The following is an 18,629-nucleotide window of genomic DNA, read 5'->3' on the forward strand; positions in this document are numbered from 1 at the left end:
TTTAGTTCACATTTTTTAATAACATGGCACAATTTACATTACACAAGTCTTCGCTGATGAGGAAACATGCTGAAGATTGAGAGCCGCTTCACTTTGCTTTTCACATAGGATCTAGAAAGGACTTTATTACATACAGGATAAACAGCAAAAAGGTTCGTATATAACAATCTCTTTACAATACTGAAAGCTACCACTACGGTTCCAGTGTACATATTCTTCAGGGTTGGGTTTTTTTTTTCGTTTTCCTTTTGTTCTTAAAAAAAAAGAAAGAAACCAAAACCAACCAAAAAAAAAAAAAAGAAAGAAAGAAAGAAAAGAACCACTGCACAACATCTGGAGTTCACAAAATCTGAAGCTCACAACTAAACCTTCAGTTGACTACTAAAATAGATCTCTGAGCATTAGAAACAACTGTCTGTAGGTAACTTTTTTATTTTTTTTTTCCTTTTTCTTTTTTGCCAAAACAGGGTAACAACTTCAGATAGCACTTTCATACACTAGAAGACCAATGGAACTAATTTTATTTCATACATATATTTTACAGTCCAGTAGACAAGATAGTGAATTCTCTCTGATAAAGTCATATTCTCTCCAAATATTTAGACAAGAAACTGAACGCGTTATAAAAAACTGTGTTATGAAAAGACAGGTTTCAGAAGACCGATGCATATCCTTCCAAAGGACCATGTTCTGCATGTTATTTCATGTCTTCTGTGATTGGGGAACAACAAGGCTGGCCTGTTAGCTATGCACAGACTTTATTACCAACTGATGTACAAGAAATTGCATTATGAAATCTGCATAAGAGTTCATTAATTCAACTACTGATCCACTGTGAAAACATATCCATTATGTAGAAAAGTATTACCTTTCTTGTAGGATTTGTTTCAATGTAGCTAAAAATCACTTAAAAAAACCCAAACCAGTGTGTGTACAGACAAAAATACCACACTGGCAATAAACCCAGACATGAATGGCTATCAGCAGATGTTCTTCCAAAATAAATTTGACATGTGAAGTGACAAAGTTCTGGAAAATACCCAGTATTTGATTATTTAACTCAGATTCATGTGACTGAAACCCAACCTGTACAACTACAGTACCAGAGGTTACACACCGCTAACCCTGACGTGTTCTAAGGAGTACATGAGCTACAGTAACATCAGCCTCTTGGTGCAGGGGTTCAGACAGAAAATGACACTTGTAATGGGCTGTTTCTTCATCCAAACAAGCAAGAGAAAGAGGTTTCTATTATAGATGAGCTTGTTCAGGGAAAATATGACTTTAATTATGTTGTGTGTTGAAAAGGCTCCTTTGAGTTATAAAGGCTTTTGTGAAAAGCCTTAAAATTCATTGCATAGTTGAAGGGGTTTAGCTGTCTATAACAATATATGTAACACAGCATAAGCAGACTGTGTTGATCAATATTAAGTTTGCAAATAGCACAGTTTAAGAAGTATTAATGTATTATGTTACTTAATTTTATCTATTTACATTTGTACAAAGTAAAGCTTTCATCTTACCCTTTTTGCATATATGAACCATTAACCCATGAAGCAATCTTTTTACATAAATATCTACAATTGTCTTCACTTCTGGTCTGAAAGAGCTTTGTATGGTTGACATTGGTGGTGGCTTGTTGCTAGTCAAATCATTCAGATTAATGTCTTGTTCTTCAGTTCAAACTCTGAAATTTTTAAACTAGAAATAAAATAGAGGAGGAGACACAAGGAACATGAACTTGGCTAAAAGATCTGGAAAATTTCAACATAGAATATACAAAAAAACCATTTCAAAATCTTTGCACTCAGGTCTATACATATTGTACAGTGGGTCACATCTCCAGTCTGTATCAATGACTAGTAAGAAGGTCTTTATATTATGTTCATTTACAACTTTCTGTCCCTCTTTCTCTGGTTTTTATTTAGTCTTACTCTCTTTATCGAGCCTCAATGTCCTTGAGGTTGTGAGAAGGAGGCCTCTCTCTCATCTCTGTTGACAGAGGAGTAGTCCTTCTGGGAGACCCAGGCCGAGGTCCCAGAGTAGAAATAAGAGGTGGAGGGGCACTGAGAGCTGCTGTGGGGGGAGTTTTGTTGAGGATGCCATTTTGGTGTCCCGTCGGAGGACTGACTCTGGGGTAGTGCATGCTAGGCAGTCCTGGCGTGATCAGGCTTGGGTGAGGCAGGTGCCCATCCAAGGCGGCAGGGTGAACTGAGTGCAGGCGTGCATGTTCATAGTCCTCTCTGAGCATGTGCAACCGCTCCCTCTCATCCAGGTGGTTGCCCCTTTCATGCTCACGTCGAGGGTCAACAGAGAGAGGGTGGTGGTGATGGTGGTGGTGATTGTAGTCGTGAGGTTCCCGATCCCTGAATGACCTATCTGCTTCGTATAATCTTGGCGTAGAAAGACGATGAAGGGGGTCATTTCTTAGCAAAAAGTCTCTGCCCAGGGGGTCTCTCCGATGAATATCTAGCTCTCTGTATGGATCTCTTAAAGGATCTCTCATTGGATCCCAGTGGAAAGAAGGATAGGGGAAACGCTCTCCACCAGGAATCGGGCTAATTCCCATAAAAGGGGTCATCATGCGAGTCCTATCCAGGCCACTGATGCTGTTCATGTGATGTATACCAGCTACACCTACAGTCATGGGCATAGACACTAAAGGACTTGGATGGACGTTGGATGTAGATATAGGTGGTGGCTGATCAGATGATCTATGAGTCTGAGGTCCCTCAGGTTGAACATCATGGTCTTCCTTTCTCTCCTCCTTCACTTTGACTTCGTTGCTTTTCTTCGGATTATCGTATGCTGGCTCGCTCTTCCTCTCAGCCTCACGGTTTGAGGTACTGTTAGGCCTGGTACTTTCCACAACAGGGGGCCTAGCATAGGGTGAAGGAACCCTGGGCATTTGCTTAGACTCTTCCACCACTCGGCTTTCATGGCTCAGGCCTTCTTTCTCCGAAATATAGTTGTCCTTCACCTTGTGCTCTTCAACATTAATTTCCTTCCGAGATTCGGAGTGATCCCTCTCTCGTTCTTTGGGTTTCTCTTTCTCTCGAACCTCGGGATTCAGATGGCTCCTGATCTGCTCGTTTGAGCTGCGATTATGTCCGAGGGAGTTTACTGGATGGATAGGTGCTGGCGAAGGATGGCTGGAGTGTCTTTTCTCAATGCTCTCCCTAGAAGAAAGAGAAGTGTAAAAATGAAGGCATGAGACATTGCAAATACAACAAAGCATCTCAGGTGTCTGATTTATACTTGTTGCTTTGCAGAAAGCTACTAACATGCACCATTAAATGCACTGTTCCTTTTGCACACCCAAACACCGGAAGAACATCCCATCTTTAAGCTAGGCCTATTCTATTATCTTGGCCCAGAAGATGAAGATCCCCAAAGCTGCTTTGTGAATGAGCTGATTGAGATTTCAAACACTGAAGTCCACAGAAGGCTATCAAGTGAATCTATCTGTAGTACATGTTTCTAAGACAACAGCCTTAACTGTTTGCAAAGAAGAAAGAGAAAAATAAAACCATACTAATTTTATCCAAAAAAGGGAGGTAATTAAATCCAAATTCCATGGTTAATAGTATTTTACCTGCTTCTTCTATTAAGAATACATTTGGGAAAATAAATGACATTTTGTTCAATTGACTTTAAAACATTTCTAGACCTATGTATGTTACTAATTTCTTTCCTCTGTTCTCTTCAACCTTTGAATTTTTAAGGTACTTCAGTTCAATTTACTTCTTAAAAAAGAAACCAGAAACCTCTCAAGATACCTGTACCAGCAACCCACCCCTCTGAACAGGCAGGCACTCCTCCCTCAGTGCAAGTGTTTTAATAGAGGTGGTCATCATGCATGGCTTGTGTTGACTTTCTCAGTAGAGATCAGTCTACCCTACATGCCCATCATTCATGCTAGCTCTGAAAACATCACCTCTCTGGAGTCAGTTGCTCTTCAGATTACCAACCCTTTCCCATTTGTAGGCTAGAGCAAGCAGAGCAGGGCCAGGACAAGGGCATCTCCCTCCCAATGTTAGAGAGCCTCAAAACATGTGAATTCATTCCATCTTTCAAACTTACTTATGATGCACAACATATTAGAGAATTATTGTTTGGCAGTGGACAAAAACCTAAATCTGTGAATAGACTGTACCAATTACTTTTCTGGAAGCAGTGGTGACTACGGATTGTTATGGGCAACGCTAAGTGAAAAAGATTTCCTATTTCAAATGAATCAAATTCATCAGGTAAATCTAATCCCTGGACATGTACTGCTGGCTAAGTATGGAAATCCCATTCCATGCAGAGTGATGGACGACGTGTTGATAAAGGCAAAAGTGAGGGATAAGCAGCAAGGTCCCTCTGAAGTCCCCACCAGCTCCAGGTTACATGGCTTTTCCTTGGGTACTGCAGTCTCTGCTTAGTAATGTGTAACCTGAACACACTTGGATGAGGACAGCAGGCTGGAACTCGGTCTGGGCAAGATGAGCAATTCTGACTGGCTGAACGGCAACTCAAGAGGATGACTCTGGAGTGGACACCTGCTCCTTCACTTATGTATTTTCTGCTTTGCTGAACTGACCTGTGTAAGATTTCTACCTGGAGGTACTTTTGGTTGGTGAAACTGAAGCAACTGCATAAAAAAATGTCTTTCAAAAGGAACTCTCATTATTATAATCTCACTAGATGTATCTAGACTGACCTGTTGAAACTGTCATTTTATGAGCCATGTCTGAGAGACCTCTGAGAGGCCAGAATGTGACTTAGAAAACACTTGTAAGATGGAGCATTTGATAACAGAACTTCCCAGTCTGCACTGAGCACCAACTAACTCCTTGGTATCATGTTCTGCTCTGACCGTGCCATGAACAGTCTGGAAATTGTGTCCTGGCTCTCATTTCCCTCCTTTTGCTTTTCATTTGATTTAACAGTTTCCAGATCTGGACACAGTGAGACCAAGTCAAAGCACTTCAATGAAAGCTTCTCAATGTCAAGACTACTTCTTTGACTCTGGGAAAGCAGTGGCTGGACCCTGCAATACCTAGTCTTTTATTTGTTTTGCTGATGTGACCAGTTCAGAGGACACTCCCAATTGTTTTACTTCACTTAGAGAGCTCATCGAGTCCTTTAACTGATATTTAATCAACTTTGTATGTAACTGACATGTTTAAAATTATGTATAAAATTTAGACACAGTAACAGGCATTTTCTGTAACTAAAGAAAAATATATGTGCAACCAAAAGAACATATTCCTTTGCCAGTGTCATCCTATTCAATTACAGTCATGGTATTAGCTCAAGAGGCTATTGATTATGTAGCTCTCTTAAGTGAACTACATGTAGTTCCCTGGTCAGAGAGGGCATAATTTTTTATTCTCAGATTTGTCAAGGGCTCCTTAGGTTAATAATACAGGAACAGCTCTAAGCCTCTGCCTCCACAAAGGAGAAACTTAAGATCATGTTCTCAAATGAACTTTTTACTAAGAGAGGTATGTTTTGAGGCTGTGTGCTACACTGAAACATGCTTATCTTATGCTGAGTATTTTGTCCAATTTATGTTGATAAAAGCTCAATAGATTCTTGGGTGGGGTTTTTTTAATGCTCTGGGATTACATACACGTGAATGGCATTATTAGAATGGAATTGTTCAATGACATCTTTTGAACAAAATACCACTGAGAAGGCACAAATCCTATTTTTCACAGCAGCTGATTTTACTGATATTTTCCCTAATGCTGGGCTGGAATAAGAGAATTCTTAAAGCAAAATAAAAAACCCTTTGCAACTGCAAACAATGCTCCAGGAGAAGGTGGGGAGTGAATGAGGTCACTGCAGTGTAATTCCCCAGCCTGCTCTGCACCTAGGGAAAGTTCAGAGATTTTACTTTCATATTATCTAAGCTATCTTGAGGGGTTTACCTTATCCCAGTCTAGCTGGAAGGGGGCTGTGGAGCAGTAGCCATGCAGCTTATCCAAGAAGAGGAACCACTGATTCACTGCACCCTACTCTCACACCAAGCTTAGATGGGGAAGAGCCAACCTAAGAGGCACCTCTGAGGTACCCTTTCCACTGTTAACAGAAGAAATCTGGATTCCTAGTTCTCCTGTTTGGGCAAACCAAGTTTTTTTGGCAAACACAGGTAACAAAGACTGGGACCTCAACTAGAAAGCAGGGCTACATCCTCGCCCTGCTGGGTGCCACTCAAGATGCAAGAACAGGTATGAGAGGCTCGCAAACTGCTCCAGACATTATCTACATAGGGAGCACGTCTCCATGAAGGGATTCTCAGCATCTTCTCCTACAGGCGACAGTGTGAGCATGCTGCAAAGTAGAACTCTTCAGAACCACACAGATGGATGCACAACAACACTGGATCAGTGAAAATGTAACTGTACTGAACTGGTAGCCATAATTGCACAGAAGTATGAAGCATGAATGATGCTCATTTGTAAGCTCTCAAATTATTGAAAATAAATATGTTCTGAGCTATGATATGGAGTTCAGGCAATGCCAAAGCAGCTTGCAAGGAATGTATTTTGGAAAGGGATTTTCTTCAGCAGGAACACTTGACAAGAAAACAACAAAACACCAACTGAAATCATCACATAATTCTAAAGACTATCCATATCATTAGTAACTAAAATGCTTTGCCATTCAAGCCAGTAAAGTTACTCACATGCTTAAGCATTTTGCAGGACAGAATCTCTAATTTGTAACAGCAATTTATTTTGAAGCATTAACAGCAGACATGAAAATAATGAAGCTATGCTACCAAACAGAAAATATTCCAATGGAAAATGTAGGTGAAAAGATCTGTAGTTTGACTTGCTCTTCACATTTTACAACAATACAGAAAAGCTCTTCAATGTATTTTAGAGTATCTAATATGTTAGCATAACTTCTTTTAGAACAGGCTACTAATGCCTATATTTGGGTTAGTGACAGAGAAGTCAGAAAAGCCCATCTCCTAAATATTCTTCTATGGTAAAAAATTAGAAACAAGAGCCATTATGTAGCAACGTAATGTGCAAACTGAACAGGAAAGCCATTAAGCCACAACCGAAAAAGCTGAAATCAGCCTCTCTACATTTTTCAAGGAAGGCATGACACTTGCTGAATGGCAAATTCTTACAATTTGGTACTCAAATGCTAAGAGGAATTGTTACTAAATTAACTGCAGAATGGGAACAGTCCTGACAAAAAAAATATGACCAGGTTTTACTTTCCATTAACCCTTCCCAGCCTGGACATGTTAGTGTGCAAATCCATGTAAAACACTGAATAGAAACTGTGCTTGAAGGTGTGTAATAGCAGTGGGTGTGTGTATGGCTCTTTGGAGGGGAATTAAGGTTCATTTATTGAACTGCATGCACTGAAACTTATGGTGGTATTGGAACATGACATAGGTGGTGCATTTTACAGTGTTAGAATTGTACAATTCCATCAGTGGTCCCTCTGGTCAGTCCATTTTTGAAGAGGGAGGTAGCTTTATTTGTTTTGCAGATAGGGTCCAATTTATTAAGTTATTTAAGTATTCCAAGGTGCAGGTATGCGTCTGATGGCCTTTACAATCCTTTTAATAATCCTGTCAGGCACCTATCTACACGTAGGTCATCAGAAGACCTATGACAACGTGACCCACAAGGTAACAGAGTGTGTGGGTCTGATTCTATTCTCACTTGACACAGCCTGAACTCTGCTCCAGCAAAGCTCCTTCTCATGAAGTGCAGTGCAAGTGAGAAGAGAAACAGATGCAGTAGGAAACACCTCAGTTAGAAACCTGCATCATCTGTAGTGCCTCGTGTTGCAGGCAGCAATGGTGTCAGCTCTGCAGGTGTCCCTCTCCTGAAGCTCTGGTTTAACAATGTGCCAGGCTGGGAAGGGTTAAAAGCGGAACAGAGCCCCAAGCTTTGAACTAGACAATTCTTGGAAGTGTTCTTTCGTACCTTTCTTTGTCATCTTTACTAACAGATGAGTCTCGTTTATCTACATCTCTATCTCTGTCATGAGCTGCAGCAGATGAACTGCGCTCCAGCTCTCCTGGCTTCAGCCAGGGCGGAGGGGTCGGGAACGAAGGAGGAGTTCGGTGCAGTCGGTTCCAGGGCTCGTGAGGGTTGCTAAAGCTCTGCATACTGGGGCCATCCTTGTGGCCGAACATTGAGTTGGGTGCTGAAATGGTGAAGTGGAAAACAAAAAGGTTTAAGAAAAAGGTATGCTCTAGTGAAGGTACTTACCAAAACAAGTTTTACAGCACTCAGAGTTAAAATGAATACATATTATTGGGAGCTGGAAAAGGAAAGGAAATTAACAGAGATTCATTAGAGGGTCTCATTCCTACAAATGGGCAGCTGTTTTAATTGGAAAGGGAAATGCTGTGGATAAAATTGACAAGGGATGAAGCAGTAAGATCGAAGTGACAATGATCCTTATTCCAAACAGTTTGGCGACATCAGGAAATGGCCATTATACAGACTATAAATAATGGAACTCGTTGCATTTGATCCTGAACCAAAGTAAAATAATATGTGACCAAAATCATGCCAGATTGGAAGTATGGAGAAAGACAGTGATTTCTAAAAGGATGATCTTTTGTGACTGGCCAAATCTAGAGAAATGTTTATGATCCTGGACAAATAAATGCAGGTTAGTAATCTTTTCCAGGCTAATGTCCTGAATTACTGGTGAAAAAGGAAAATAAAATGTCTCATCCACAGCTAGGGATGCTGCACACATTAACTAGCCTTGAACATGCAACAAAAACATCAGAAATTACACAAACTCCTTAGACTCAAAGGTTCTATGTTCTTCTTTTCCCCTTTCTTTTACTGAACGACGTAATGGTAACGTTTAGCACTATGCTGAACCCAAACTATTAAGTAACTAACAGAAAACAATTTACTGATGCTAAAAATTGCTGTAATTTACAGGAAAAAGGTCAATTTTCAAATTCTTAGGGGTATATGGTCTAAGCTGGTAAAAAAAGAACGCAAATAGTCCCCATCACTCAATACCCTGAGTTACACAGCAAAGAGAAATTGATAAACAAAGAGGTTACTCACTGACTGTGGGGTTCCCCAGTCCCCCGAAGGCGTTACTACCCACTGCAGTGAGGCCGCTGAAGGAAGCAGGTCGATTGAAAGGCTCTGCAAACCAAGAAAGAGCTGCAGCTTATCATGAAGCATGAGCGTGTTATCCAACTGCATTACAGCATGAAAGCTCTGCCTGTGCTCACCAGTAGCTGAACATTATCCTCTCACAACACAGCTGTGACTGGGACATAAACCGCTATATTTTTCCAGACTGTATGTATGGGATCATCTTACTAGGAAAACTTCCTCTTCCAATCAAAACAAGATGTTAAAGTAGACCCAGTATTAAGGCCTGCGCTTCAGCATAAGTACCTCATTCATTTAAAACCTGCAATCATCTCCATATTTATTTCTTTTTATTCCAATTCAATTCCATGCTCTTTGTCAGGAAATGTCCCTGGCTAGGCAAGACTATTATTAACTCTGGCAACTGTGCTCCTAAAACCTTCAGGCCATGTCTCCTAAACCATAGCCAGGATATAAATAAAATGTCCTATTATACTGGTGTGTCATGCTGACCTTAACATTTTGTATTTCTCTTAATATTTGTTGCTAATACCATATAGAAAACTAGACTGAAAAGTATTGGTAAGTCATGGGAAACAAATTCTCTTCCCAGTTCTTTTTGAGGAAGTCTAACCATTTTGATGAAACTACTTCTGATAAATGCCATCACTGGTATTTAGGAAGACCAAACCTAGTGTTTTCTATAAGCAGCTAAGGGCAGAACAATAAACCTCCAATATGTGTCTGCTGTTATCAATTCTGTGACCTTTCCAAACCCTTCCCCATGCAAAATAAAATGCCAGCTTAGAGTCTTCATTTCAGATGCTCCCACAGCCAGCAGACCATCCTGGTACAACTTGGGTAGTTGTGGTTTTAACTGTGCATTCACTGATTTTCACTAATGGATACATTTGAGGCCAGCTCACAAGATTCCAAGGCTACATTTCCCACTCACTTAAATGGAAAAGCAGACAATTTAAATAGGAATTAAGAAAAGAAACATCTCTATGAACTGAAGCCTTAATCTTACAGCATTTTTTCTGACTTGGTTATAAACATGACTACAGTGAAACCTAACCAGCCCTGTTACTCTGCTCCTCTAACATCCAGATGTTCTCAGAAGCATTTCAAAACATGCTGTTAGTGATACTATGATGTGCATTTAGACCAGCTACTTGGCTAATGGCTAAAATGTGCCATATGTAAAGATTAAGAAGGCAAGATAGTCACAAGCGTCTCCATGTGGAAAACCTTCAATGGTCTCAACAGTCAATGCATGTTACTTCTGCATTGTATTCACTCCTAGTTAGTTGCAAAGAAAACGTACCTAAGTGAGCAGCTGGGTTGAGGAAGTTGCTGTGGTGAGGTGGTGGGCCAAAAGGGGTGCCGGCTGGATGACCCCCGCCTACCAAAACAAAGCAGAAATGGTCAATTTCTACCAAAAGCTCAGGAAGGGACTCGCTGTGCCCTGTGCCTGACTAGTTCTTGAATGGCAGCTCACGTCAGCAGAGATTGCTGTACACTGGGCAAGGCTCTTGTGTCAGGATCTTTTAGATATCACTGCTTTTCCAAACAGAAATTCCCAGTTAGACTACAAGGGGTAGGGGGGAAACGTTTTGGTATGGGTAAAAAAACAAAAGCATGTGAAATACAACTTATTTACAACTTGTTGTCACTTCCATGATGCATTAGACATCACTGTGTGAAGAAATGTTCCTCCATTTACTACCTGTCTGGCATTTCAGCAGACTGAACTTTTTCAAAAGCACAGAGAAAAATTTAAAATATATTTATCATATAGACTAACAGCTGCTGGCACATCTTCCAGACAGTTCATAAGCCAAAGCATAAGGGAAATTTCCTTTTAACATGGCAAAGGTGAGCATTTTAATGAGTGTGACACAAGGAGATTTCACTTGTCAGTACTCACTGGCTGTGGAGAAGAGAGTTGAGGGCCGGGCCAGGTCATGGGGGTGGTGGATGGCTCCAAAAAGGCTGGGACCTGGTGGCCTGCTCAGGAATTCTGGTTTCAGGCCAAAGTCCAGCTTGTGCGGATCAGACTGCATCTGTTTCTGAAATGCAAGAGCAGCATTTGGAAGAGACTGTCCTATACAACAGCAGCAAAAGGCACTTTCAGAATGATGTGGTTATAGCAATTTATTCATACTAACTCATATTTTAAGCAGAATATTAACTTTTGGATGCTGAGAATAGGTGAACAGCTATTTTCCTGGAAGGGAAGCAGAGGAAGAAAATCTCAGGCTCCCAATGCACATTTCTCCACCAATCTCAACTGTGTTTCACATATGCTCACATCCATCCCTCTGGAGCAAAGCATTTCAGCTTAAAATAACACACATAAGAATCTTTGAAGGGACCTCAGAAGCTGGCTTAGCTGTAAGAATAGGTCTGTCTTTAAATAATAACAAGAAAGCTGAAGAGGAATGTTAGCTTGGATCTGATCCTGGGTGGGCAGGCCTGTTACAGCTGGGTGAAAGCACCAACCGCAGCAGAGGCAGCTGCCCTCTTCCCCCTGCAGCAATCCCCTGCCAGACAGTGGACACCAGAACCACTGATTTCAATGTGAGCTGCAGTCAACACACACTTGATGCAGTATATCTTCATAACCTCTCAAGCTGCAACCGAGCAAACGAGGGGCTAAAATGAATCCAATTACAGATGAAGTGTGGTAGAGTCGAAAAAAATCAAGTCCCATTCTGACTGTTTGCACTGCAAACTTAAGGCACTGTATCACTGTGGGTATCAGAAGCAGCAGGCTTCTTTATTAAGGTAAATTTGCTGAGGCAGCTGTATTGTTAATGCTAAGTGGATGAAGGATAGGCTCTTCTTTGTGCCATGGACTCATGTCAGTGGTCCCTACTTTAGTAGTTTTAGAGAATGAAGAGGAAAACCAAATTCCCAATTCCCAGAACTCCCCAGACACAGCTTGCTGATTAACTGTGCAGGTCAGCTGAAAAGATTTACAAATGGGCCACACTGAACCAGTAGATCTTAACAGTCATTCTGCAGCTTTTACGCTTTATAAATCAGTGTTTAATACTGTGCCAGCTCAGAGTCCAGACCATTACAGTGATATAAATATGCATATTAAAAAGTTATGACCAAGTTAATGTGCATGCCTAGTAGCTGTTTTTCAAGTGCTAATAATATGTCTATGTAGCTACGAGGACAAAAAAAACAACTACAAAAATGGTTTTAGCAATGGTTTGAGGTAACGGTCTGCAAGAATACTGCCATGGAAAAGATGGCCAAGTGAAGGTCATGCTTTTAAAGAAGCAAAGTTCAGAAACATGCCTCCCTTGAAGCCTGAGTGCCAGATTTTTATGCTGTGAATGGACCTTATCACTCTCTACAACTACCTGACAGGAGGTTATAGTGAGGTAGAAGTTGTCTCTTCTCCCAAGTAACAAACGGTAGGACAAGAGATAACAGCCTCAAGCTGCTCCAGGGAAGGTTTAAATGGAGATTAGGAACAATTCCTTTCCCAGAGGGTGCTCAGGCATTGGAACAGGCTGCCCAGGGCAGTGGCAGAGTCACCATCCCTGGAAGTGTTCCCAAACCATGTAGATGAGGCTCTTAGTGACATGGTTTAATGGTGGCTTTTGCCTCTGTGTGTGAGTCTGACAGCCCATGGGGACATCAGCCTACTTGCCTTACTGATTGCAGACTGTATCTAATGTTCTGATCTAAACTGAGACAGTGAAATGCACTTCCCAACTACTCTTGAAATTATTATCATGCACAGCTTCAAAAAGTCAAGGAACATCCTTTCCTGTACTTCTTGGCTTTATTCCTGTTTTTTAACATGCAAGACAGAAAAGTATTAGGTAAAAGAAATGGCTGCATGAAAATGGCATTTATGAGAAGTTATAAATACATGGGTATGACCTCTCTCTGAATATCAAATCAAGGAAGATTCAAAGGACATAGATAGCATGGGAATAATAATTTCATTTCAAGAAAATACCTTTTCAATAAAATAAGAAAAAGGACATATAACACTCGAGGTCTATAATCTTGTCTTTTTTGATAATGGGCAGATGAATGAAGATCACTAGCAGGGGAAACATAAGGAAGCAGAGAAGAGAGATATGTCTACTGCAGCAAATTAACCTGTCAACCTTGTTTAAAAGGGTTATTTTTAAACTCTATTAGCTGCAGGTTTTAGTAGCTGTTCAACATCTTCATATTTCTATAGCACTACCTCATACAATTCAACTGCATGCACAGACTGCAAAGTGCAATGGACTCCTTGTTAATTGTACTTCCCAACACAAGCTATGGACTCCTGAAGTACAAGGATAAACAACAAAGAGCACCAGCCTTGCCTGACCTACTGAACAACTGCAGGAGCAACACAGAATTGTCACTGACAAATATAGTGAAAATATTTTAAAGGGAAAGAAACCTTCTTCAGAGTCCATGTGCAGTGAAAATGCAGTTGAACTAAGACTGGAAATACCCTAACTATTAGAAGAATAAATTATTTGTTTTTTTCTCTGACCTCTGTTTCAGCAGAGCCTGAAATGGCCACGGCCCTTACCCTTGAATTCTCAAAACATGTACAACAAAGGAAAGATTCAGCACAATGAGAGTGTCTGGATAACATTACCCCATCTGAGAGGCTGTGTCTGCCTGACCAGCCCAGACACGCAGAGGTCCCAACCTCCAGCTATGAGACAGCTTGGGAAAAAGTCTGATGGGAGGCTGTGCACCCACACTGGATGAAGCATCTTAGGGACAAGCAGGAATCTTCCTGTGCCCTCTTCTGGGTGTGCACACTAAATAAGAGGAATGGGATACACATGCCTACCTTCTCCAGGCTTAAAAACATCCAATCTTGCTACATTTGTGTCCTCAGTCATAAACAAAAGCAATATTGTAGCTCACAGGCACACCCATTTCGCTCTTTCTAGCTACAAACCGGTGGCTGTCAGGAAGATCTGGTGTCCTTGATAGAAGCTAGCACAGACTTTTCTTTGAGACTCTGTGATTTTAATTCTGAGATGCCACCTCTATGAAGTGGAGGGTTACACTATAATGCTACATATGGTTACTTTAACAAAACATTAGCCATGGCACAGAACTGCTAACAGCCAGAGGCAAACTCTTCCTCACGCAGGTTTGCCCTGTGCACCTCATGTGAAATTCAGGCATGCCCGGAAGACTGACCTTGACTTTCTGTTGGTGATGGTATATCTGCCAGGCAATGTGGACATGCATAGCACACCACTTTCCAGGTTTCTGGAAAAAAAAAAGGGATACGACATCAATCAGTAACTTTTCAGAACACTATGATGCTGTTACTCTAATTCTAGCAACTCTTGACCCCTCTCAGCACAGTCTGTTTTGGTCTAGGGGATTCTCTGTATCAAGACAATAGAAGCACAAGGTCTCCTTCAGTACCGCACCATCCTCCTGGGAAACCAGGCATGCAAAGAATTTGTCCCTTCCTAAGCAGTTTCTCTGGATATCCAGGAATGCTCCTGGTCTCTCTCCTCTCCAAATGAACTCATGCTCAGATTTTACACACTCTTGTAATCTTCTCATGCCACTGGCTAAGAATGCAGCTTGTGTTGCTGAGATCAATGCAACTGTCTCTCAGCAGCTGCTCTGCATGGCTGGATTGCTTCACAACTGTACAGGGAGCTCATTTCCCAATGTGCAGCTGTTCCAAGACCAGCTTTTCCACCAAAAGGCGAAAATGAAAGTGCTTTCAAACATCACTCTGGGTTTCAAAATGAATCTGACTCCCTCTGGATGAGCTTTAAGGTCCCTTCTAACCCAAACCGGTCTGTGAATCCATGACAGGGGATCCCTGCCAGGGTAGGTGTCTAGGATTTGGCTCAGGACTTTCTAAGCCAGCACAATAGGAGGATTATCAACAACAGGGTTGCATGGGAAGAACAGAAAACAACTTTGTGCCTTTTCCTCAAGTGACCAGAAGATGCATGAGAAAAGGAACTGACCACACTGCTCAGCAAACAGGTTGTAAAGCACTGAGCTGGAACACAGCACTGCTCTGTAATGAGTCTGCTGCTCCAACCCGGTGGGGACTGAGACAAGCCTGACAAACTGTATCACGAGAAGATTTCTTACCCTCAGCATGGGCCTGAACGGATCTGTCAACTGTGAAGAAGAAATGACAGCTTGGTTACATGCCTGTCACTCAAACAATCGCTCTAATTAACAAATTTGTATTGCTTCATTAAGAGATGAAATTAAAATGTTATCATTTTACTTTCAAATGAAGCCCTTTCGGATAATAATTAGTCCTCAGCCTCTGTATCTGAGCTGCTCTCCCTCCCCCCATAGCTGTTGTACCCAAGTGTTGACAAGCAACTAAACAAGCTTCACACAGAGTGCTCTGTCCTCTGGCACCACCAGTAATTTGTTGATTTAATACTACAGAAATGGCTGGATAACTGCTCGGGAGAACACCATGGAGCTATCCTTTGGGCAAACTTCTCTCATATTTCAAAGCTGCTCGCCTTCCGAGAAGGCTGGGGAGTGGACAGGGGCCTTCTTCACAGGCGTGGTCCCATAAAGTGGGTTGGAATGGGCTGGAATGTGTTTCAGATGTACTCCTGCAAACCAAGGACTGTATCTGCTCAGTGGCTATGGTGTTACCTCCTGAATTGTACCTACAAAGAGCCCTTCCTGAGTGCTTGCCTGCTGCATTCTCTATCACAAATGGGCTTAGCCTTACGTATTTTTCATAGTGCAGCAGATGCTGGTAAACAGGGGCTGTATAAAACTCCCAATTTTCTCATTATTATTCTTTTGTGTAGCCTGTTTTTTGGGGGTGGGTCAATTTCTTCTTTTTTGCTCACATTTCACCAATTAATGCTGAAAAATCAATTCTATTTATTATTTCTCATTTCTTTTGGATTCTCTTTATTGAAATGCAGTACTAAAGGAGATTTACAGGTGTAAGAAGTACTTTGCAGAGGAAGTGATGGCTCAATACATCAGCTTGAAATAATCAAAACTACACTACCAGTTGCAAGGGAGCATAAACCTCAATGACTTAATCATCTTTTCAATTAGACAAAAAACAAACAAAAATTGTTTTTTTTTAGTATGAGCAAACCAAAGTACTGGAACTTGGCATCACCCAAAGCAAACTGCTCTGCTGTGCTTCAAAGTTCAGCCATACCCACAAGAGGGATTTTTAGGGAAAGCTTCCGATTCCTTTTGTCAGACTTCTGCTAAAAATACAACTGCCTGATGTTCCTCATCACAAACAATGTACATTCACTCAAACACACAAACAACCCATGGGCATTCACGAACAGCAGAAAAAAAGCTGAGGCCAAGTGCTGAGACAATAAATGCTGTTCACACAGGCTGGAACTTGAAAATCCAGAGGCACCAAGTGATCAATAAAGTGCATCCACATTTCACTGGTGCAATCAACGATACAGTAACCAAGAGAATAACTGTCGTTACCCACATTCAAAACAATTACAGAGTACAAACATAAATCCTGAAGAGAATTTATACATTCCTACACTGGACTTTCGTGCCTTTGTCCCTGGGCTTGGGGAGTGCCTCCTGACAGCAAGGGAAGAGATCTTCCACTGCACAGTGTCTACTGGCTGTTGCTAATGACGAACAGAAGTATCAGGACCTAAATTGCTAACACAGAACTTCTCTATTTCTCACTGACTTAAATCAGTTCAGGCTAAGCTTTAGTTTTAAGATGTTAGTTTGGACATATTGAGGATGGCAGCTCCAGCATTACAGGCTTTCAGGAGGAAGAGCTTTACTTGAGAAAAACATAGCATTTTATACAGACCCGTGGATCTTTCTGTAGAAGGGTATGGGGGACAGTTCCAGGTCTGGCTGCAACATCAATAGGATTGGAAGTCTAGAAATACCACAAGGAAAGACAACATTAATGAGGAATACAACACATAACAGCAGCAGGAAGTGAAAAATGATACTTTAACATTTGCCTAAGCAATGAAGATAAACTCTTGAAACAGGGTAATCATTATAATATACTTTGTATTATTACCTCAATTTTCAAACTTTCATTTTGCACCAATTTCCCATTACTTCAATTCAAAACACATGAGGGAACAGTGACTGTTAACACTGAAAAATCCACTATCAAAAACCTGATTAGCAATATATTTATGATATGGCATCTAAAGCAGTATTTGGAGGACCAGCTTGTGCTCTGCTCCTTATGGATACTGCACTGAAGTGGCTAAAGCTGCTAACCTGTCAGCACACAAAGCATCAGTCAGTCTCCTCAGTCACTGTACAAGGGTCTGAGCTCCATCCACAATGAACTGTTACCATACAGATAGCAGCAAAAAGCAACATCCAGTTGACAAAATTAAAGCTTTTCCCATGATTTGAATGTAAATATTCAGCTAATGTAACAAAATGCAGCTTTGTGGGGAAAAAAAACAACCAAAACCCTACATTTAGACAGAGCTTCTTCCTACATTAAAATGAAGAAAAAAAGAAATCAGCTCCAGTGTAACTAACAATTAAGTAACAGAGTTGTTAACAGTCTGATTACTATACATACGAAGAATTCCACTAATGAACTGCAATTTACATATTCAGTCATTACAGTGGATGGGCCAATTTAAGAAAGAAGGTGTCTTCTCTGCAGAAATTTCAGTCCTGATTTCAGTCTTTAGTTGCAAAGACTACAGACGACAGAGTATGATTTCCCCCCACTTATAAATCAAGAGTGACTTCATGAAAACAAAAGGGGAAAAAACCCAAGCTCATCACATTTATCTATCCCAGCTACCACAAATGAGAGGAGAACTAAATCAGTGTCTTGCATTGTGGTGGAGCTGTGAGATAATTATGGAAATGAGTAAACAATAATGATCATGAGTTCTTAAAATCTTGATTATTACATGTTCTTACATTAATGCACACTGGGAACTAATTATATTGCTTCTAAAGTTAACTATGCCATTCTGGAGAGTTTTTTTAAATGTATGTAGATATACTGAGCAGCTCTGCTCTGGAGTCAGGCTGAGAGAGCTGAGCTGGTTCGGTCTGGAGAAGAGAAGGCTCTGGGGATACCTTAGAGCAGCTCCCAGTGACTAAAGGGGTTACAAGAAACCTGGAGAGGGGCTTTGGACAAGGGCCTGTAGGGACAGGCCAAGGGGAATGGCTTTAACCTGCCAGAGGGGAGACTGAGATGAGCTCTTAGGCAGAAGCTCTTCCCTGTGAGGGTGCTGAGGTGCTGGCACAGGGTGCCCAGAGAAGCTGTGGCTGCCCCATCCCTGGCAGTGTTCAAGGCCAGGTTGGACACAGGGGCTTGGAGCAAGCTGCTCTTGTGGAAGGTGTCCCTGCCTGTGGCAGGGGGGGTTGGGACTGGAGGAGCTTTAAGGTCCCTTCCAACCCAAAACATTCTATGATTCTGACTCAAAGTATCTGAAACTAATGAGAAATAACCTCTCTTTGTAGTAAGTTTTGGAAAACCCAATTGTCCTCTATGGAATTAGATTGTAAATCAAGATGTCCACT

The 18,629-nt window shown here is 41.3% G+C and overlaps 1 protein-coding gene across 9 annotated transcripts in view; it reads right to left on the reverse strand.

Annotated features, from left to right (window-relative positions):
- Positions 1 to 18,629, reverse strand: part of AUTS2 (activator of transcription and developmental regulator AUTS2) — a 733,350-nt gene continuing 714,721 nt past the window's right edge. For all 9 annotated transcript variants that reach the window (XM_057410696.1, XM_057410700.1, XM_057410698.1 and 6 more), the window contains 8 exons: positions 16,921 to 16,992; positions 15,219 to 15,248; positions 14,292 to 14,363; positions 11,029 to 11,170; positions 10,426 to 10,503; positions 9,063 to 9,146; positions 7,950 to 8,172; positions 1 to 3,179 (listed from right to left, as the gene is read on the reverse strand). In XM_057410696.1, the coding sequence (XP_057266679.1) occupies positions 1,940 to 3,179; positions 7,950 to 8,172; positions 9,063 to 9,146; positions 10,426 to 10,503; positions 11,029 to 11,170; positions 14,292 to 14,363; positions 15,219 to 15,248; positions 16,921 to 16,992 (1,941 nt within the window). In that variant the 3' untranslated portion in view covers positions 1 to 1,939. The remainder of the gene's footprint in view (positions 3,180 to 7,949; positions 8,173 to 9,062; positions 9,147 to 10,425; positions 10,504 to 11,028; positions 11,171 to 14,291; positions 14,364 to 15,218; positions 15,249 to 16,920; positions 16,993 to 18,629) is intronic.

This window comes from Pezoporus wallicus, unplaced genomic scaffold (assembly GCF_028554395.1).
Source record: "Pezoporus wallicus isolate ANWC-B61680 ecotype Strahan unplaced genomic scaffold, APGP_CSIRO_Pwel_v1 contig_8705, whole genome shotgun sequence".
Taxonomy (NCBI): Eukaryota; Metazoa; Chordata; class Aves; order Psittaciformes; family Psittacidae; genus Pezoporus; species Pezoporus wallicus.